This window comes from Pieris napi, chromosome 19 (genome assembly GCF_905475465.1).
Source record: "Pieris napi chromosome 19, ilPieNapi1.2, whole genome shotgun sequence".
Taxonomy (NCBI): domain Eukaryota; kingdom Metazoa; phylum Arthropoda; class Insecta; order Lepidoptera; family Pieridae; genus Pieris; species Pieris napi.
Genome location: NC_062252.1, coordinates 2,487,433 through 2,510,751, shown reverse-complemented (window position 1 = coordinate 2,510,751; position 23,319 = coordinate 2,487,433). Strand labels below are relative to the sequence as shown.

Genomic DNA, 23,319 nt, shown 5'->3' with positions numbered 1-23,319 from the left:
AAGAATGCGAGACATATCGTCCAATAAAATCGAAAGCTTAGAAATTTTAGATCATTGCGTTGTAATTTGATTCTCAATTGATTGAAGTCCATGTGGACGGTGGTTTATTTTTTAGTTATTCACACTTCGTTAAATTTATACAAAACAAATAACAAGACATTAAAGTTATATAGGATGCAGGCGGCCTTATTGCTAACAAGCGATCTCTTTCAGACAACCCTAGTAATATAATGGATGGAAACTGAAAGAAGTGCATAACCAAATCTTATAAAAAGAATATTAATAAAACAAACTATAAAATCTCATGGATTCATGAATTGCAATGCAATACAGAAGAATAAGAAATACAAGAATTATAAAAGTCTAGATTGAGCAGGATAGGATATGGTTAAGAAATGTTTATGCAGAAGAGTTTTAAAAGATGTTAGGCAGTTAGTTAGTCCGCAGCCTATTCCGCAACTTAATGGCTGAGATCCTAAACGAATTGCCTAAGAAGGATGAGCTATGAGATGAAGCAACTATTGGAGGAGCGTAACATATAGTTATAAGGACCTGAGAATTTGAATTCATTTTTAAGATAAAAGGTGGTTTGGAATTGAAAAGAAAAATAAAAGAAAATGGTTTACGTATGGTATTAGATTGTTAAACACTACACAATATGTTAATTAGATTGGCGTTGGCCTGAACTAGGTACTTCATAGTACGATAAAAACTGTGCTTTTACATACTCCTACTTTTCATACTCGTTCAAATCTTTGTTTTTTTTAAAACTATTAATTACTTAAGAAGTCATGTGAAACATGGGTTGCCGCTCCTTACAAACATTGTGTAAAACAAAAAACTTGGCGATAAAAAAGAGTGCCGAAGAGTTTATTGTCAGTTCTTCTCGTCCGTTCCACTCCCTTGTTTTGAGGCTGGCAGTAAATGTAAAATTAGAAGCATTTAATAATGTATTTCTTTTCTGACGTTCATAAGTGGACATTAGGTTCTCTAAATGAATAAATAATTTTGACTTTAATGACAACGAAAGCTTCAATATTTAAAGAAGAGTTCGTGTCCTAATGTAACAGAATGAGAAAAATATTGCATACAAATGTGGGAAAATATACTGTTTCCCTTTAGTATCTGGGTCAAAAATTACACTGCTATTCCACGGCATCCTGCCCTATATATTCTAATGAGCGTCATTAAACTCAGGCATCATATGAGGACTAAAAACTTGCTCGTTGCGATAAAAAAACCGGGTTTAATATTTATTTCAACAACTCATATATCATCTATATACAACGTAGAAAATGAGTTATGTCATTTTTTATAATGCAAGGTGTAATATGCATATTATCGTAACAGTACAAGGAAAATGTAACCAAAAACCCTTAACAAACAATTTGAGATAAAATGAGTCGATCAACATCATTGCATTGTTATTATTATTAATTACTTAAGATGTCATGTGGAACATGGTTTAATGGTTGCAGCTCCTTACAAACGTTGTGTAAAAAAACTTGGCGATCAAAAAGAGTGGCGGAGAGTTTATTGCCAATTCTTCTCTTCCGTTCTACGCCCTTGATTTGAGAACTGGCACTAAATGTAAAATTAGAAGCATTAATATGTATTTCTTTACTGACAAGTCATAAGTGTACAATGTGTTACCCATATGATTAAATGATTTTTGAATTTTTTGATATTTTTTTTGCAAATTCTTTCATACTAGACGGCGCGCGGCAACGCCACGCATTGGTGTACTAGTTAGGTAAAATACCTACCATAACGTGTTTTCTAAGTATACAAAAAAAATTGAATTTTCAGAATTTGTTTGTTTTTTGATATTTTGTTGATAATATGGTTTTAGAAAACTTAAAATAAGGGTTCGTCTCGGGGCCAGTAACTTAAAATGTAGGTTACGAACATAAAAAAAATAACGAAAGAAATATTTTTTTTAATCCGGATACTAAGTAGCCAAAAAAGCCTTAAAGCTTGTATATTGTTTTTATTAAGAGCATGCTTACACTTCCGAATAGTTAAGCTATATAGTTCAATCATCATATAAGTAGAGATATGAAATCATTATCTATATTGTTTTTAACACTATTTTTCCTATCTAATATTAAAAAAGTATTAATAAATCCTTATAAGTTTTTTACTTCGCATATTATTATGAATAAAACGAAAGAAACAATTGATAAATGAACTGAAAGGAGAGTGAATGATAAGTCGGGAACATTGCGAAGAGGTTTCATTCAGCAGAAAGGACCTGCCGTCAACTTAGCCATAGAGCCTTGATGAACAATGCTGTAATAGGCTGCCATTGCACAGACCAAGTTACGGGATATGGCGTTTTTCAACGTGTAAAAACTGAGTAGAGAATGTGTTTACATAACGTGGACTAAAATATTAGTTACCATGGTTACCAACTTCTTGCATAGAAAAATTATAACTAATACAAAACGATGTATTTGCATTTGTATTGTATATTTTAGCACTCCATCATTTCTCACCGCGATATCAAATACAGTACCACACATTTTATAATAATATATTTATTAATGTTTGGCTAGCGAATTCAATGGGATGCAAGGTTGTTTGAATGCAAGCAGACTGGAATCTAAGTCGAAGTGAAATTACGTAATTAATAAATAAAATTTTTATAAAAATCAATTTTAATATAGAAAGTATAAGCAAACAAAATTAGCCACGATACAAGCTTTGTAAAAGTAAAACAAATAATTGTTTCCGCTTCCAACAAAGCTTTATTTAATTGGTACATTAAATAGACTCACTGCACAGCTGCATCGCAAAAACCGCACTAATGGTTGATAAAATCAATAAAAGGAACGATTTATCCGCGTCAGGGATCCGAAGATATTTCTTCGGTCTATATTCAATGAACGGTTAGGAATTATAATCGGAAACATTCTTTTGTTCTACTATTTAATTTTAGACTCTATGTCTAATAACATTTATTACTAAACTCACACACAGAAATACACAAAATAATAAAAATCAAAAAAGAAACAAAAAAAACATATTTTTTAAGGAACAATGTACATTTTACGTGTGTAATTTGTGTGTTGTGGTTGTAACTGGCCCTGGTTCAGCATTATGCTGTAGAGCAGAATGTTCCACAGCGCTGGGCATTCTGCCAGAGACCACAATAGTTAGTTTCTACTATAAGTATTACCTATCTACGGCTCGCTTATCTGCTACTTAATACTTCAGTGAATAGGGTATCACGTTTTTCTTAATTACTAACATTAATGAAACCTTGTTATATTTTTCTATCTACCGTCATTTTTGTGTATAAGTTTCAGTCTATGTATTCAGTTTTAGTTTTTCCTGTGCTTGTGTGTTTTTCCTTGACTGAAATTTGTGACGACATATTTTGTTGTAACTTATAAGCATAGTTGTTGTTTAAGAACTTATAATACATTTCCATTAGACAATAACAAGATTATAATATTAAGATAAAAGTAAAAACAAGTGTAGGTAGTGTAACACCACTGACTCCGAATTGGATTAAATAAAAGTTCCCCTGACCGCTTTGTGTCAACAAGTCATACATTAAATTGAGAGAAAATCTTTCATTAAGATAATGTCAAACTTGAACCACAGTCAAAACAGTACGTCTGAGGCTTTGAAACGACGAAGGCACCCTTTGTTTGAACGGAAGTGTTTTTATATACTGTATATATGTACCAGTTTTTGGGACATACAAGGGTGCTCAGTTACGAAAATAGTAGACACTTGTCGTCTTGTACGGTTATGAAGGTTTTGTTAAAATATATTTTGAACATTCAACAATAAAGAATGAAAATATAACAAGTATTATAAAACTACAATTAAATTTATTTATCAAACCAAAGAGAACAAAAAGCCGAAAATAGAAGTGGGCCACACATGTGTAATCCAAGTCTCATAGCCAAGCATACTCTCGACTTGGCAAAAGTAAATGTGGCCGAAACAGACCTGTCTTTCGATTCTGTAAATCACTTTTCGAACTCTCACAGCGGTTTTCACAGCGGCGGTCTCGCTCAAATCAGTCGTAAAGCAGTCATTTTACGATTTGGCATTCTGATAAGGAAGGTGGTTGTAGTTTATTGTTACAAAAAGGAAAAGTGAGTTACAGAATCGCAAGGCTGGAAACGAAGCATTATTGCAGAGGCTAAAGCTGGAATGACTTGAAGTCAAAAGAGCTGCCCAAGACCGATCAGGTTGGTGTTCTCTTCCCCACATGGGGGATTTAGGACTTTAGGTCATAGAAGTTAAATCAAAAACTGGCCAATTCCTATCCTTAGATTATGAACATTGACTTTAGTTACTTTTCATCACCCGACGACATATTTGATGGTTTTCCAGAATTTAACTAGTAATATAGTTAAATAGTATATTAAATAATATATATAAAAAAAGAATTACTTAATAGATGAAGTATTCACTAACCTGTCATCTTGCAAGTTTTTCAGCTCGCTCAGTTCCAATTCTCGCCGCAAATTCGACACCTCACACAGCAGCATATCCCGCTCAGTCGATACTTTTTCGAGTTCGGCGCGTAACCGCACCACCTCGTTAGTCAAATCCATCGTCGCCATTATCGATAACCACTACCGTCACAACACATCACTATCACTGGTACGCCGAGCGCTCGAACCAATCAAACTCGCGCATTTTAAATTTAGAACGCTCTAAACTATTTCAAATAGTGTTGTATGAACTTTGCGCTACACAGTCGGCATCTGAAACAATAAATAATGGCATGAGGAATGTGGGAATCGCTTACTCGAGTATTCAGAATTTGTTCATAAACTACGTCATGAAGCAGACATAAATAAAAGTTATTGTTCACTGTTATTGGATGTTCTGCGAAAATATGCTGGCAATATTTTTGTAAGTTCATTGGAATAGTAAATTTTTATTAGGAACTAGATAACCCGGCGAGAGCAGTGTTGGCCTAGTGGCATCAGCGTGCGACTCTCATCCCTGAGGCAGGTTCGATCCCCGGCTGTGGACTTTCTTTCTGTGTGCGCATTTAACATTCGATCGTTAGGTGATGGAAAAAAAAGTCGACGGCAGGTGTCAGGAGGCTGTTCACTATTTGCTTTTTAGATTGACAAATGATCATGAAAAAGACACAGAAATCTAAATAAACCAACAAAGGTTGCAGCGCCATTGATTTATTATTTATTTAATTTTTAAATGACCCCGGTGTACTTGGTATCAACTACATATTTGTGTCACCAATACTACAGCTATGAAACACTAATTTCAGAAGGCATTAAAATTTTGACAACCAAGTGACAGTAGACTAAAAAAGACAGTAGTCATCAAATATTTTCCAGCTAGGAACAGTTTTTATTGGAATTTGTCGTTTTTAGCATTTTTCTTTACTTATTATCTATGTTCCGGATAGTTAGCCAGGTTCGCCTATTCTTCAGTTTTAGCGAGACAAACGAAAAGCAATTTTATTCATATTTTATTTATATGTAAGAATCCTTGTAATTTAAAATGCATATATTATACGAACGGGAATAGAATGTAAATGAAGTGAAAAGCCTGTCAGGTTTGTAGAAAGCTGTAGTCCTTTGGGAAAACGCGTGATTTTATGTAAGTTTCTGTGGAAATTGTTTTATGGTATAATCTCGACTTTGTACGTGGGTTTTTGTAGAAGAAACTTATAGTTTACAGTACTTAAAGTCAAAATCACACGATTTATCAGATAAACGATCTCTTCCAGGCAACCTAGATTACTGTCAACATGTCCCTGGTATACAAGAACATTTATTTGGCCTATTAAGGTAATAAGGTCTTTCGGTGGAACGGAGGTCCAGAGATACTAGAAGGCTTTTAATACCTTTAATAAGTTTGTATAGCAGTAGTTCGGTACGCGCTTTTCTTCGTAGAAGTTGAATTTGTTCGTAAATACTTTAGTGGAAGATTCCAAAGTGATGGAGTGCAGCAAAAAGCAATAAACCTGGCTAAATTAATATGTTTCATACACTATGGAATATCACTATATATTAAGCATTCCAAAGTACAGAAGCTAAATGTATCATTCAGCGAAAAGTCTTGTACAAACAGCAATTAGCAGACAAACAAAAACAACACAGCTGAAACAGTTCAACTCTTTCCAATGTTTATTTACTTTGGTTTTTCACTCCATTAACCAGGAAACGGTAGAATCCAGTTCGACAGATTTTCCGCTGAAGCCTTCATGGTGGGTTAATAGGCAAACAAGATCGAGTCGAACCTTGACATACCCCTTGAAAGTGATAACTCTTGGTTACTCTAATTTCAAGCTAATGTGTTTCGATTTTGACCTAAAACGAGAGTAACACAATGTTTTCATTAAGCAGGTTTTAGTCTAAAAACCTCTCGCTCCACAGCCTGAACAAGAACATAGTTAATATGGAAACCAAAATCAATTTAATATAATAATGGAGTCAAGCCATTGGGAAATACCACTAAAGAAAAAGGTAGATTTTTATAGGAAAGGGAGCAAACGAGCCTACGTGACGCTTAAAAGGGCAGTCATTGCAGACCATGGACACCTATTTTAGTGGGTGTGTTGTCTTTGAGGAGTAAACTTTTTTAAACAATTGGAGGTCGTATCTCCCAGGGAAGACCCCTACCGGGAGTCGATTCCATAGTTGACTCGTTCGCAAAATAAAATGTCTAGCAACAATTCGGTTTTCACTGCATTGAAATTTAATCAGTCTAACTTTGACCATGCTTACTGGCTCAACGTAACACGATCTGTTCTCCGATCTCAAGTGAATGCTTGCTAGACAGAAACTTTGCGCTGATGAAGAGGTAGTCGCCGAAACTGAAGCCTATTTTGAAGCTAAAGACAACACAATCAAAATGCTAACAAAAAAAATTATGACCGCTATAATCGTTGTGTCACTCTCTAATACAACTATATTAAATAATCAAATCAAATTCTATTAAAAGAAAAATAACTTAAGAGAAGAAAGAAGAAAAGAACGTCGGCCTAGTAACTTTTCAGCCCACCTAATTTGAACGTTTCGTAATTTAACATTTAAAATAAAGTACATATTAAGAATAAATGTAACATTTAAACCAGTTAAATATCCATAATAATAGCACAGTTATAAACAAATCAAAGGTAAATAATAGTTTTAAACAACATATTATGTACATTACAACAAAGAACCGACAACGCATCCGTAACACATCCCTATGGACAACACTCCACACTAAGCCGGATGTAATTACTTGTAAAAAGCTTTAATTAAATCCAAACTAAAATTAACTTAAGTAATTAATAAAATTAAATATATATAAAAATTCTTAATAATCACGGTACTAATTTCCTTCGGGCGTTGTTAATGGAAACATAAATTGATTAAAGTCACGGCTTTATGAGCTAAATGGAGGTCTTAATCGCTTTGTGAGCCGATATTTTCATTAAGCGTCATAGTTTTCAAACCCGTGGGTTCATTCACAAAGATTTAACGCCTCGTTTAAACAGTACGATTTTTATGTATGTAGCCTTTTTAATCGCTGATAAAAATATGTAGCGCGGAGTTAGTTTCGATTTTCCAGGAAAACAGAAATGTAATGAAACTTGCCACAGATCAATGCAAATATCTGTGCAAATTATAGAAATATATGCGACTACTTCAATACAAAGAGTCCCCTCGTTAGTTGTGTGCTGAGACCTCAAAATCGAGTACTTGATTTTGAGGAAGTTGCATGGATCTGTTAAGCGCTGCGCCTTCTTAAGTCAAAGTCAAGTCAAAAATAATTAATTCATGTAGGTAACACAATGTACACTTATAAACATCAAAAAAGAAATATACATTAAATGCTTATAATTTTACATTTACTGCCAGTTCTCAAATCAAGGGCGTAGAACGGAAGAGAACAACTGGCAATAAACTCTCCGCCACTCTTATTAATTCATGTATCCTTTCTATAACATATTTTCATAAGTATCCGATTGTCTTTCTTCTAACATGTGTGATATTTGAGAGCAAAAATAAAATAAATAAAAATTAATGTTGTTTATTATTAAAGTATAAACAATTTATTATTCATAATAATTTTAGACAAATGAATTTGAATTGGTAAATATGCCTTTTTACAATAGCGCCATCTAGATACTAGCCATCAAACTACCGAGGTTAGATGCGCAAGCGCACGCTCGTAAATAACTGAAATCCTCGCTAGATGTCACATCGTGTAACAAAATAGTGTGAGAAAGAGATATATCTAGCTTTCTTTTTTGCTCAACACAATCGCTTACGAGTCGTAAGAAATAAAGTTACGACAGTGTTTTGACACTCAGCTGATTCATCATAATTGACGTTCCACTGGGTCAGCTGTTTTTGTTCCTTACCACTTGCTTGCAATAACTCATAATCAATTTACTAGTAATGTATTGAACGGTTAATAATAGAACAGATAAAAGAGGGATTCCCATGTCTATGGTCATTCTTAACTTAATTGGGAGGACCCAAAAATTCAATATAGTAGGTACTTATATAGTAGTTTTATTTTTTTTTACTCGTTTAAAGAAGATAAATATGAGTAAAAGCTTTAGTGTAAAACATAACCAGAATGAAGTATTTTAATTTTTTTATGGAATCTCGCTGTTGGCCTTAAGGGCTTTACAGCTCAGCGCAGGCTGTTTTAGGGTTTACCCGCGACTAGTGCAAGGGCGTCTCCTGCGAGACTCGGACCTTGGCTTGGGCCGTGTTCGGTGCCGGCTCGAGGGACGGGTTAATAGCCTGTAGGGTAGGACGGAAGCTTACTGGAGTGAGCGAAGTGCGAAGTAAAAATCGAACTACGAAGTAAAGCGAAGCGCGAAGTAAAGCAAAGTACTGTGTTTAAATGAAACTTCGAAACCTACTTATATATGTGTTGGTAGAAAAGTAAATCATATAAGAAATAGCGCTTGTCGCAATAATATATATAAACCAGAAATTCCACTTTGAAACAATTATACAGCGATTGAAGCCATAATTGTAAAGTCGTCAGCTATCCCATTAATCCGCTCCCGGGCGAAAGTAAACATTCTGAACAAACAGACAAACGAGTGTTCTACTATTTAATAGTTTCGCCGAATTGTGGGGAAGCTGTGATGTAATGCGATACTGTTTCGTAATACTAATGAAGATTAAATTGTTATAGAACTTTGGTTATATTGCAATACTTAAAAATAATACCCTTCTCAAAGCAATAAAGAATAATTGTAAATGATTGAGGTAAGTCCGAGATATCTATACAAAATAACATTTGAAGAAATCCTCTTTATGTTGAAAAAGTCAAACCACATTTTAACTATCAACTGTCAACAACAATGTCTCTTTTTATCCCATTGTTAACACAATTCAACGGAAAGAGATGAAGGAAATGTTTAAATATTCTCTCCCTACTACACCTCCTTCTCAAGATCAATTAACTCGACGGCTAATCTCGGGCACAAGTGTGACACAGATGGACCATTTTCCTTATGTCCCGATGGGACAGTCCAACCAAAATTTCGCGAGATCAGGTGCAGCCGAATAAGATTACGTACTCCCTAAGGCACACAGCCTATCAAGTGCAAAAATAGCAATACTTATTATGGTTGACATCTAACTCTATCTACACTCCATTTTTCTTACGAGTTTTTAAAAACCCAAATCTATATTTTAGGATGATGATACCAAGATGCTCACGAGCGCGTTGCCGGCCTTTTAGTAAGCTTTTCCCTTAATTCATCTTGAAACAAACTCGCTAAGCAAATCTTATAAGATTAAACGTTTCGTAAATCATATAACTTTTGGGTATATATAAAGCATGCTTATACCCAAAAGTTATATGATTTGTTACGTTTATTTAATTGCTATGTACGTGTTTAAGGACACAGAATTCTCAACATATGAATACAACCGAATTTGTTTAAGATATTTCACATAACATATTAGCATAGCAATATATGCTTTCAAGCAATTATAGTAAGGCAGATTTTTCGCATGATCACTATGTAGAACTAGCTACCACAGAAGTATTTCCGAAACTTCCGAAGGGTCCTTCAAGAAAAAAGCGTACCAATTCTTTAAAGATTGGCAATGCACTTGCCAGCTCAAGCAACGTAAGTGTTCATGGTATCACTAAACAACACATGAGCCTCCTGCCCGTTAGCCCGATTTTATAATTTTTTTTTATTCTTAAAAGCACGAGAAATTTCGAGTTATTTCTGATTATTTTAGTTCTGTTCTTTACTCTTACTTTAATAACATAATATCTGTAAAGCAATTTAACACTTTTATATATGTAATTTGTTATGTATCTGTTATGATTCTTTCAATAAATGTAAGTATCGTAATAAACTCTTTATCATCCGTTAAATAGTAATAAAGTCCTTATACACTCTTCACTCATACAAAAAGCGCTACAACCTTTTAGGTATGCCGCATCTGTTCTGTGATCATTTCAAATAGGGAAGTAGATGATCAATGCCGGTTTCTTCACGATGTTTTCCTTCACCGTACGAGCGAGTATTAATGCACACTTAGACATAGTCCATTGGTCCATCTGAAGATCGAACCAACGACCAAAAATGTTCACTCACACTTGTCTAATGAAATCTACCGTATCTAAACTTTTACGAGAAACCCGAACAAGACCAACCATTTAAAATTCTATGTCCGTGAATAAATTTCCACGAAGACGTAATCTGTTTTATTTCTTTTATATTGTAATTTTACCGTTGACTTAACTAGAATTATGTTCCGTTTATTCCTTAATGCATGTTAAACAACCGCCTTGTAAAAAAGATTTCGAGCACAAAAACGTTTGATTCTGCGGAGAATTAAATGGCGTCCATAATATAATTTATTTATTTCATAACCGAGGATACAGAGTCCTTCAGTCGGAATCATCAGTGATTACATAAAGTCCTTAAAAGTATGTAATGGAATTTATATCAAAAATATAACATTTTCACTTTAAACATTCTTAAGCAATTAAGTAATGGCGTCCATTATCCAAATGTGTTGCAATCCTATGTATGTCATTTCCATAAAACAAAATCCTCACATTGATATTGTTTCAAGATCCCGTCCGCACCCGTAATCAAGACGCCATCTTATCTTTCATTTGTTTTTAAAACAATGTTTTGAAGCCACTGGTAAATTAGTATGTTTAGCTAGCTGCCCGCAAAATGTGTTTCGCCTCAATATGTTTTTTTTTGACTTACCCTACCTATGAATATTTTGCTGCCATAGACTTTTTGCTTTTGTGGAATAAAAACCGAAGTACTAAATCAAAGTAAATTTTAATTTTATTCCCTTATAAGCCTTCTTCGAGTTTCCAAAAATACTGGAATTGGTCCAACCACTTTCGAGTTTTGCGCACAATATATTTTGCGATTTATTTTTATTCATATATAGTTTTTAATATGAAAATCTTAAACCTATACTGCGTGGTCGTTTCCAATTTCGTTCGACTGTTTTTATACCACAAAGTCTTATTTCAGGTTAATATACAACTTATTATACTCACAAATAATGCGGCTTTCTATTGGTAAAAGAAAATTGCTTCAGTAGATTCACACAAACATTACGTCTTTATAATTGGAACTATATTGAAACGCGAATTTAACGAAGATATTTCTTCTTTTAATATACTTAATATTTGTAGTAATAGTCATTTAATGCAATACACTCTTAAGGGTGTGAGTCAAACTACGCCAACCGATTGACAAGGGCAGAGCGCCAGTAGAAGTAGGTAGAAAAGTAGAATAGAGCTGTATAAAGCCAATGAAAACTTGTGTTCTCTGTACAAGACCAGCAATACATCGATCCAGATTCCAGACCCAAGTGCGGACTCGCCTCTCTACCATGTGCCGACAGCGGCACTCAGAACTCGGAGAAACTGATTGTATACCAGAAGGCAAAAGATCACATGACCTTTCACCAACCAGGTGGACCGATCAAGACTTGACGTGCTGTACACCATCGATTATACACTGTCATAAGAGAGGCGCTGATCAGTAACCGGTGGAGACAGATAGTCCGCTCCAGAAGAGTCCTTGCTGACCACGACGATCAGACATTAACTGCTGATTGAGGAGAGAGACAAGTATATATGTTGGAAACCCAATTTAAAAGTTACAAATTACAATCGGAATGGTATTAACAAAACCACAAAAGGCTTAAAACTTTGTTTAAAAGCTTTCGTTGTTCAAAATTAACAAATCCGAAACGTGTGTTAACTTTAATAATTTATAAGTTAGCCGCTTATGGGTTATATAATATTTTATAAACAGTTTAGTTGTACTTAAAAAATACACCGGATTAAAAAGCTTATTTTAGATTTTTTAGTTAAAATGATACTGTTTTAAATGGTTATAAATAATTTACCAGTGTTGGCCTAGTGGCTTTAGCGTGCGACTCTCATCCCTGAGATTGTAGGTTCGATCCTGGATGTGCACCAATGGACTTTCGTTTCGAAAGCATCGTGAGGAATCCGGCTTTAGACCCAAAAAGTCGATGGCGTGTGTCAGATTGTCTATGTATGTATGTATGTCTATTAGATTGACAAATGATCATAATACAGAAATCTTAGTCCCAGACTAAAAGGTTGTAGCGCCACTGATTTATTAATTTTATAAATAAATGTTATTTAAATACACTAAAGTTTTCTCACAATTTTACTAAAGCATTGCATCAAATAAAACGACCATGCACTGATCAACATCCTAAGCTTCATCAAGATTTATTATCGAGCCAGGAATAAACGAGACTGAATTCCTTAGTAACTTCAGAGATTAGTGTGTACATACATAAACACAAGAAAACTTTTAGTCCATTACTACTCTCTTTTCTCAATTATTATTCAAACTCATTTGTTTTTATTGATTATATAGTTTCGGTACAATTTGCTATTCTTAACAGAAATACATCCCTCGTAAATATATCTAGATTTCAATTTAAAATGTATGTGTAACGATGTAATATATAAGCAACTTCTGTAGCATATTTTAATTAAAGTAACTTTTTATTTCAATTAAGTTAAGACTGTCTCATTCATAACAATATGATTGTTTTAGATGATTGAATAACAGTAGTAGGCTACCCTTAATAGATTAACGAATCACGTACCAAAAAATACCCTGCGTCACTCCCTAATATTACTACTTTTGATGCCTCTGCATTTCTGGAGGTTGGCCGTACATCTCGAGAAGGGTGTGCTCGTACTCTTGTGCCGCAATAGCCGTCCACTCTCTAACTTTACGAAGCCATGATTTATTCCTTCTACCAATAGTATACCCTGGATTTTACTCATTGTAATTAATTATTATGTTGTTCGTGCAATTTTGATGGTTTATTGGTGGGGGTGTTATATTGTATAGTATGTCACTGGCCTGAGTGTGTAATAGGTTAATTATTTAAATGTGTTCGACGACCTGGTGGACGGAAAAACTGTGTCCAGTATGTGTTTCCACCACGCCAACTTCTTTCTATTTAGGATCATGTATTCAATAAATAATAATAAAAAAAAAATAAAAAAAAATTGAGAAGGTGGTAGCGGTCATGGCTGAACACGGCAATTATACTATAAAAACTAAATCAAAATTTTTTCAATAAATAATATAATTGTTAAACTTGTGTTTTATGTACATATAACACATGTCTTACACAAGCACAAAATTGCACAAATTCCTGCATTCCTTTAAAACCAATTAATGTTTAATTAGCTATAAATTATAGCCGGTCGATGGTTAATAAAAACGCTATAAACGAATAATACAAATAGTTGTGGGTGGTAGAACATAGAATATGGTAATACTTTCATTTATATTAAATTTTTGTGGACATCGTTGACTAAGATTATGCATATTATAATTAAGTACCTACTATGTTTTTTGGACTATGATTTATCAGTTAGATTTGTTGCTAATGGTATAAATAATAGTATATATATTATACATAATAATGGCAGAGTATTTCGAATTGATAAAGATATTTTTAATACTAGCATAGTTAACATTATATTAAGTTTTACAACATAATATAACTATATTTAGGGCTTCTTGTACAAAAAACACTAACAAGCAATACAACCTTATTGCTTAGTTTTAAATTAATTATATTTAGTTAAAAGAAGGCTGAAGTTCTCATTCATAAGAGATGTTTATAATAATTATAAAGACATGTTTTAACATGAAACCTTAAATAGGCCTAAGGAAAATACACATAATATATCATAACTATTCAATAAGTTATCAAGAAGCAATCATTTCCGATTTCGAATATTTTTTGAAATGATTGGAATAGCCATATCCCGGGATAATGGCATTTTAATGGTAAAACAATTATTGAAATCTTTATGGTTGTTTTTGAATTTTTTCCCTACAAATATTTACTCTTTATAATAATTTTATAGAAGTAACTAGAAGTTTTTTCGTTTTTTTAAGGCACTTAACAATGTTTTTTTTAATTGATCAGCCCACTACCGAAAATGTCAACCTCTGAATAAGTAGTGTTTAATATAATATTAGAGAGGTGCCTAAACCTAGGTTGGTTTTTGCAGACGGAATTTTAAAACTTGATAATGAATAAGGGACGACAATTTCAATGTTCCATAAACTATATGTCATAGTAATAATAAAGCGAAATAAAAAACCTTATTACAAGTGTTGAGACATTTTAGCACCTAATTTGTTTGTTTTCGTCAAGGATCGTCCCACATGCAGCACAACTCATGGTCAGTCGACACTTTTACTTACATTCCTAATGCGTAGCGAGGTTTCACTCACGCCGCATAACGTGATTTACGGCGTCTGCGGCGCCTGCGCAGGACGTACACATTATCTATGAAATCGTTACGTTTCAACACGTTAGGTGATGAAATTAGGTCTACACCTACAACGCTATCAAAGCGCTATCATTTAAATAGTCGTTTTATCGTTTCTTTACCGTCGTTTATACTCAAACTTTTTTTTATATTTTGAGACCTTTAGCGCCACTAGGCGGCTGAAATGGTCTAAGAATATTGCCTATTGGCAAGTAGATCAGCCTCTTGTGACTGACACACGTCATCGACTTTTTGGGTCTAAGACAAGCCGGTTTCCTCACGATGCTTTCATTCACCATTCGAGCGAATGTTAAATGTGCACATAAAAAGTCCATTGGTCCAGGCCGTGGTCGAACCTAGTACGAATAGAGTCGCACGATGAAGCCACTGGTCCAACGCTGCTTTTACCTATACTTATAAATTTATACAGAGAGTATATCTCTTGCTGTTCTTACTCCAAACTCTTTGGTATCGCAGTCGACAGACCTTTAGTTCCAATTTTAAGATAAGTGATAAGCAATCTATGCAAGGGTCAATGACCGTCTGTTTTGTAACCTGTCCGGCAGACTGGAAACAGGGTGCCTAAAACCTATCGATTTACCAGCTTAGCAGATTATACGGTCTATTTCATGTTACGTATGGGGTCGGGGTTAATTTAACCTTTGATAGAGGGAAAATAGGACCACAATAATTAATGGTAATTGGTCAAACTAGGAACATTATACGCTCTTTGTGAATTGAGAAAGATATCTTTAATACATCCGAGTCAACATTACCATAACTAAGTGTCTTTGTATGCTTCACGCTTTCGCTCTACTGGATTTGATTTATATCATGAAAACACTGCGTAACTTAGTAACAGAGATATTTTTCTATTTATACTAACTAAATAAATCGGGAATAAACTCGTATGTAATAAAAGTTCGTCACAAGCAGTATCTCACTTATAAAAAGAACAAAAGCTATGTTGGCCTAGTGGATTCAACATGCTTCTCTCATTCCTGAGGTCGTACGGACACCGGCTGTGCAATGGACATTCTCTTTATGTGCCTCATTCAACACTTGCTTGTGTAGTAAAGGAAAACATCGTTAGCAAATGCCTTACGCCCAAAAGTCGACGGCGTGTGTCAGGCACATCACAAAACAGAAATCTGAGGTTCAGGCCTAAAAGGTTGCGGCGCTATTGGTTTTTCTAACATGTAAAAGACCGTTATTAAACTTTATTGATTAAATAGACAATATTTAAAGATTTAAACCACCATTATATGTAAAAACATTGTTGTATTAAATTTTTACACGCATAAACACGGTAAAAATGTTATAAAAAATACTATTAGCATTATTATTATTATTGACATTATAAAAATCTTATGTAAATAATAATTTATCTGTTAGCTATCATATTACATCTTTAGGCACCTCTTTATAATTGCAAGTCATTGATGGAACTTGAACATGTTGGAATTTACCAGATATAAATCAAGAATTTAATGGACAAACGTACAAAGAAAAGAAATCTAGCACACGCTTGAAAGCTTAAATAGTTCATATTAAAATAATAAATCTTTAATAGGTCTTGCGAGCCTTCTGGCAATGTGAGTGTCCATGGGCGTCGGTATCACTGAATATCTGGTGAGCCTCCTGCCCGTTATAAATAAAAATGTGCGTGTACCTACTAGTGTACACACGTTAGAAGTGAAACTTCTTTATGACCTTATTTTTCGAAAAATTATCTATAATATGCAACTTTACAGAAATTGGTTAAATAAAGTTAAATTAGATAAAGTTTAACAAAAGGCTTTTAATATCACAGACTTGAATACAAATAATACAATTATTTCATTTTACCTTATTACCACTAAGATTATTACAGAATTTCATAAATTGTAATAGAATTTTTAGTATCATTGTTATCGTTATTATACATTTTTGTTATTAATGGTTTAGAATCTCTTTGAATCAACCCTGGTAGGGACAAGAAAAAGACGCGCGTAACGGTCAAATGTGACGCGTAACCGAAACATGTGACGCGTAACCGAAAAATGTGACGCGTAACGAAAAAATGTTACACAAATTTTTTTTCCAACCCCGATAAAGAAGTTTCACTTCAAAAACAAAAATTCTCGCATATCAAATTCCATATACATACAGGTTAAACTGTTGCCTCTATCTTTGAAGTTAACATATATTAGAACAACATTTTATGACATCTTAAAGTTTAGATTCACGTCATATAAATTTTATTATCAAGCCTTTGCTAAAGGCAACTTTAGTACGGTTTTAAAAAGACAAAGTCGTGACGAAATCTGCATATCAGAGGATATTATGTTAATACAGCTCTCATTAGGCAGCATAATTGGTTCTTCAGTTGAGGTGCTCCGAGATAGGAAAATATTTAGGAGTTCACACTCAAAGGCTCTTACGGGACTACTGGTGGCGAGGAGTTAATAAAATAACTGTTAAGGCCGATTTACATTATCTTAGTGTTTAGGAGAGTGCTTTAGTACAACTTGAAAGGCATGTTCTTTAGCGTAGCGTTTACTAAAGCAAGTAGCGTTTACATGTTTCAACTAAAGTACTATCCTAAAGCACTCTCCTAAACACTAAGATAATGTAAATCGGCCTTAAGTTTACTGTGTGCGGTTACTATGTTCTTTCTAAAACCCGTACGACAAAAATTTGAAATTTCATATTTTTCTCCCTTTCGTTAGAAACATTTGGCTTGAATTTAATTGGATTCACTTATTGCGTTTTGATAAATCGTTTAAAAAGATTTTTGTTCGCAGAATTAAAACCATAATTCCAGCTTATATTTACCAGCCAATACTTAATAGTAATTAAAAAGTTTCCCTCAAGTTTCGAGTAGAGTTTTTTAAAATCTTTATAAAATTCTCGTGTCACAATGATCGTTGCCATACTCCTCCGAAACGGCTTGACCAATTCTTATGTATTGTTTATGTATATTCAGTAAGTCTGAGTATCGGACAACATCTATTTTTCATCCACCTAAATATTGGTACCACCCCTAAATTTTTATATTTTAGACAAAAAAATTGTTTTTATTTTTTTATGATACAGCATACAAAAATACTTACAACCCTTAATTGTCTTCCCTGTACCATCAATCTCTATTTTTTATTATAGTAGATAGTTATTTTTATTTAACTAAAACTTTTTTTCCCAGAAATAATACACATGGCAAAAGGACGTTTGCCGGGTCAGCTAGTATATATATCAGAATATATATAATATAAAAAATGGATTCGTAAAAATCTATTCTATAACGCCAGTACACTATTTAATATTTCTGCATTGTCTCTATACACGTGAAGATTATTTATAATAACATGAATGTTTAATCCACCTTGGGCAATAGATTTATACTTGACGCGAACACGTGCAGGCAAACAAGTAGGCAGATGGCTGATCACACCTGGCGACCGGCACACGAAATTCTTATTTGCTTATTCAGTGGTGCAGAAATAAAATCAAAAATATTATTATCTCTTTTCTTGAGACACAACTTTGAGTAACCAATGTTAGCTTTTAAAATTATGTATATATATTTTTTTTTTATATAACATTTGTTTCTGCACTTCTCGCACGAATCATGTTTCTTTTTTTTTAGTTTTTCTCTTTAACTAGGGTTGCCTGGAAGAGATCGCTTATTAGCGATAAGGCCACCCGTTGCATCCCTTATAATTTTTTTGTATTGTGTTTCATTTATTGTTTTTTGCAACGAAGTGTAAATAAATAAATAAAAATAAATAAATAAAATTTATTTAATTAAATTCTAAACATTTTTTTATGAAATACTAGCTGTCCCCTCGTTTCTCCTTTATGTGATTTTACTTAGCCTACCTTTTTAGTACATACCAACATGGAACATTTTGCAATGCTACCCCAGAGATTGTTCGGTTTTCTGGAATGAAAACTTTTTTGGGGATTTCTGTTAATTTTTTCTATTTAAACCTCAGAATTCAAGTCATAAGTTTTTAATTAACAAATAAAAAATAGGGATTGAAAATAAGGGTTGTATGTATTTTTGTAACCTGTATAATAAAAAAATAAAAACAAAAAAATTTGTGTAAAAAATAAAAAATAAAATTTTGGGGTAGACACCCTTTATCACTTAGGGGTTTGAAAGATAGATAGTAGCCGATTCTCAGACTTACTGAATATGCATAAAAAAATTCATAAGAATCGGTCGAGCCGTTTCCGAGGAGTATGGGAACGGACATTGTGACACGAGAATTTTATATATTAGATATTCTCAAGAATTTTGCTACATGTGCAATAGTCATTTGACTCGTTCGGTTGTTTAAGAATTGTTACGAATTGACTAAACAACTGGCCGAAATGGGTTGGTCGGGTCGGAGTAGGGAATAGATTATAAAAGAGGTTGTAACACATGCGCACGGGCAATTTCTTTGTTCAAGTTTGAAGTTATAGAGTTTACCTAAAATTTGTGGAAAGAAGTGAAAAATCATCATTGGAGTGTTTAATTTCCTAACCTAATAATGAATTCCAATCAGGTAATTTAAAATACATATTACCTTATAAAATATCTTATAAAAAATATAGAAACATATTTTTAAACGTATTCGAAAAATGAAATGATTAAGACAAAACAGTCGATACCTCGTTCATTTAGCATTCAAATGAAAACTGTTGGTTATCAATACAGCCTTTAATTATCACGCGACGGCGCCACCGCATCGTTAGGGCTGCCTCTAATATGAAAGGCTATTTTAGATGTTAATTTTGTATTTTGTTATCATCAATTCATGTTAACTCATTGTATATGTATAACTGTATGTTAATGGAACATAGCGTTAATAAATAAATAAAAACATTTATAGTCCAAGTTACCTAGCTCGTTCTTGCATGGCTGTCAATAGCGAAGATTAGGAAAAAAATGCTCAAGATAGACAACTTGCTTATTCTTTCAAATGTTGAAAAAATATAGCTAGTTTTATATTAATATATGGTATATAAAGACTGCTATGTGTATCTTTAGTAAATAGTAAATCAAGGAGTAAATGCTTAAATAATTTGGAATGCCATACATGTATAAAAAATATGTTATATCAAGGGAGAAATAACTTATTTTAATGTTGAAAATATTCAAAGAGCACTTATATTCTTGTTAAAAGTTTTCGTTGCTATACGAGGGTAGATGTAACAGAAAGTGTATTGTATCGAAACTGCCAGCCCTAACTAGGTACGTGACTCACAGGGAAAATTGAATATGTTACGTCATCCTTCAGGTTGAATCGTATGTGTTTATGGCGGAAAATTAACGTTGTCATTCCTTGCGAATATTTCAATTCGACGGTGTGTGTATCTACATATTTTAATTAAAAGGAATCAGTCGAAGCCTTTGTCCATAGTGTAAGCTTTTAATATTTATTTAAACAAGTTTTTAAGAAATTTAAAAACATCTCTAGAATTTTGACATAAGCCCGAATTTACGTTGAACATCTGCCCGAAGTGGGATGGTTGGGTCGGAGTAGGGAATATAATATAAAATTTTTATGAGCCTGGGCTCACCTGATGTTAAGTGATACCGCCGCGTATTGACACACTATCAAGGCTCGCGTTACTGGTCTTTTAGGAATTAGTTCGGAAATACTTCAGTGGGCAGTTGTTTTCACATGGTGGTGCGCGACAAAAACTGCATTTAGAAACGCTCAGTTTTGATGTCATAATTGTTGCAAAAATCTCTTGCTGCACATTAAAGACTACCGTAAGACGTCATCTATTATTCAACCTAAGAAGGTTTGAGAACCACGCATTAGGGAACTTTAAACATATCTTACAAATGACGCATTTACCTCAAACCAAACGCGCAAAATATTCAGCAAGTAGCAAATCGGTGTATCCCAGGCGGGTCGAAAATATCCTTTTGAATATTTGACACAGTAATTAGGCAACCCACTCGGCCGAGCCACGTCACCCAACATGCCATCAACCCTTTGATCTAAACGGGTATAAATAACTTCTTAGTTTTCGGATTAGCCAAAATATCGCTATCCTGTTTATTTTATAAGGTCCTTGGTTCATTACTGTAGTAACAACTTCTTATTTATTTATTAAAGTTTACCACATCATACTTAGTACTAAATCTACGGCATAATTTACAAAATCTTTCATCTAAAATGACAATTGAAGTAAAAAATTAATAAGATACAATTAAAATATACACAAGATGAAATAAGCATACAATAAAGTTACCAGAAATTTTTGGTAAAGCAGAAACAAAAAATCATCAGCAATACAGCTGGTTCAATTAGGTTCGAGATAGGCACCCAACAATGCTTTCTCTAAAACCGATCAGCCCACTACCGAATATATCCAGTTCAATCCGTTAAAATCGCGAAACTTAGATTGACTTGATCAATTTAATACAGATATAAATTGCAAATATTATTTAAAGTGATTTATTTATATGATTTAAAAGACAGCTATTCAATAGTTGTATAATACCTGTACTAACATACAGATCTTAAACGTGGGCGCCCACTAAAGCGCAGCAGACAAAGCTACACGTGTGTTAAAGATCGATGATACGATGTATGATAGGGAAGAAAGGAATAGATAAAATAAAGAATACATTTTTTAGAAGTGACAAACAGCTGGGCAGGGGGCATGGCAAGAGGAACAGAAGTAGAGCAAAAAAGTACTTAACTGGTACCCAAGTACAATAAAGGAAAACGAGGAAAACAACTTAGAAGGTGGATAGACCAAATTAAGGAAACAGCAGGTGGTACATGACAGAGTGTCAGAGGGCAGACATGAATAGCGGGATTTAGAAATATAAATGTGTTTAAGTATAAAAGTATCGGAAATAAAAGGCTATTATTATTATATTACCTTGAGTAGCAACATTTAGTATATGTCAACTTAATAAAATATAAAAAAAATCTCTTAAAACAAAATTCCGTTAAAATATTTTAAAAATTTAATTAACTCAAAATATTGAATTTAAACAACCCACATGTTCCTGATTTTCATTAAAAGCGTTTCAACCAACCTGAAACGAAAAATGAAATATGAAACAATGCACGGAGTAATAAAATCTTTTGTTTGAAACTAGACCACATTATAAAGCTGGTATTAAAGAGATGTTTGGGTATTTTATGGACAAATATAACCTATTTTTTTATAAATAGGTGTTTCGATTATATAGGGCGAAGTAATCAATACGTTATAACTAGAGCTACTGTCTCGTTGGATTAAGAATAGAAGAAATAAGCTTTGAATTTAGGCTGTTCTTATTCAGTTGTTCAGCGAAGTTGGAAGCTTTATTAAATCATGTATATTGGTGACACAATCATAAATTTATAGAAGACCAACCTGTACACGTGAGTTAAATTCAAAAATTTAAAAAAAAGTCATCTAATTGTAAATATAAACAATTTTCAAATCCAATTCACCACAATCGGACCGATTTAGGAGTAGTTTAATTAAAAAAAACGCACGAAGATGTATCGATAAAAACCTCTAAAATCTGTTCTTACTGAAATATGTGCTGATTTTTTTTTATAACATACTATCTTTATAAACCATATTCATAAGTTAAAGCTACGTCTTTTTCATTGGACATATTAAAAAATAATAAATTAAAAAATCACATATAATTTAATCAAATTGCACAATCGCCAGTAACTCAATTCAAAGTCCACATTTCGTTTCAAATCAAAGGAACTTTTTGCGACAAGAAATTTCAATCAAAACCATTCAATTCCATGTTTGAACATCGATACCAAAGTAACCACAGATTCAATATGTCTCTGACGTAGAAACTATGATTGACCTGTCCTTTACGTACCTTTATCTGCGGTGATGTTAAATCGACTGCTCTTTGTTAGAACGTCGTAAATGAACCATGGTGGTTGTCTTTGAGACAATGAGTTGACTATTTGTGGTCTATGCAATCTTTGAAGTTTTAAGCCAATGCTGGCACGTATTTAAAAGTTTTACATTTTTTAATTATATCTTCATACTGTTTTATACATTATTGAGATAAATATTTATTTAAAGATGTATGAAATGTATAAATTAGTATAATAATTATTGTAATTTAATTAAACTTTTAAACTCTCACTACAGTCTTTCTAACTCACCAAGTAATGCGAAATAAGAATAAAAATGATTATACACCGCTACATTACGACATTAATATACATAAACCTTTATCAAAATATGACCCTTTTCATTGAAATAACAAACAAAACGGCCCTAGTTTCAACATCACGAAAATTTAATAGATACAATATGATATTGTCTATGTCGTAGGAGGCAAGATTGAGTTGAAGATTGACCTGTCCAATACATGACGTCCTTTGTAATGTGTAATAGTGAATATAGATCCTCTATTACAGTTTGCTTTGAAGTAAATTTCTAAGCGTTATAAATATAAAGTATTATATATATTCTATCACTTGGTTTGCACGTCTAGAAACCAAGTTTAATTCAGATGGTTTTCAGCTAAAGATTTTACAACCT

The 23,319-nt window shown here is 33.2% G+C and overlaps 1 protein-coding gene across 5 annotated transcripts in view; it reads right to left on the bottom strand.

The window, feature by feature from the left end:
- Nucleotides 1-23,319, bottom strand: part of LOC125059403 (IQ motif and SEC7 domain-containing protein 1) — a 164,543-nt gene that overhangs the window by 82,265 nt on the left and 58,959 nt on the right. For all 5 annotated transcript variants that reach the window (XM_047663814.1, XM_047663808.1, XM_047663810.1 and 2 more), the window contains one exon: nucleotides 4,441-4,733. In XM_047663814.1, coding sequence (XP_047519770.1) covers nucleotides 4,441-4,589 — 149 coding nt within the window. In that variant the 5' untranslated portion in view covers nucleotides 4,590-4,733. The remainder of the gene's footprint in view (nucleotides 1-4,440; nucleotides 4,734-23,319) is intronic.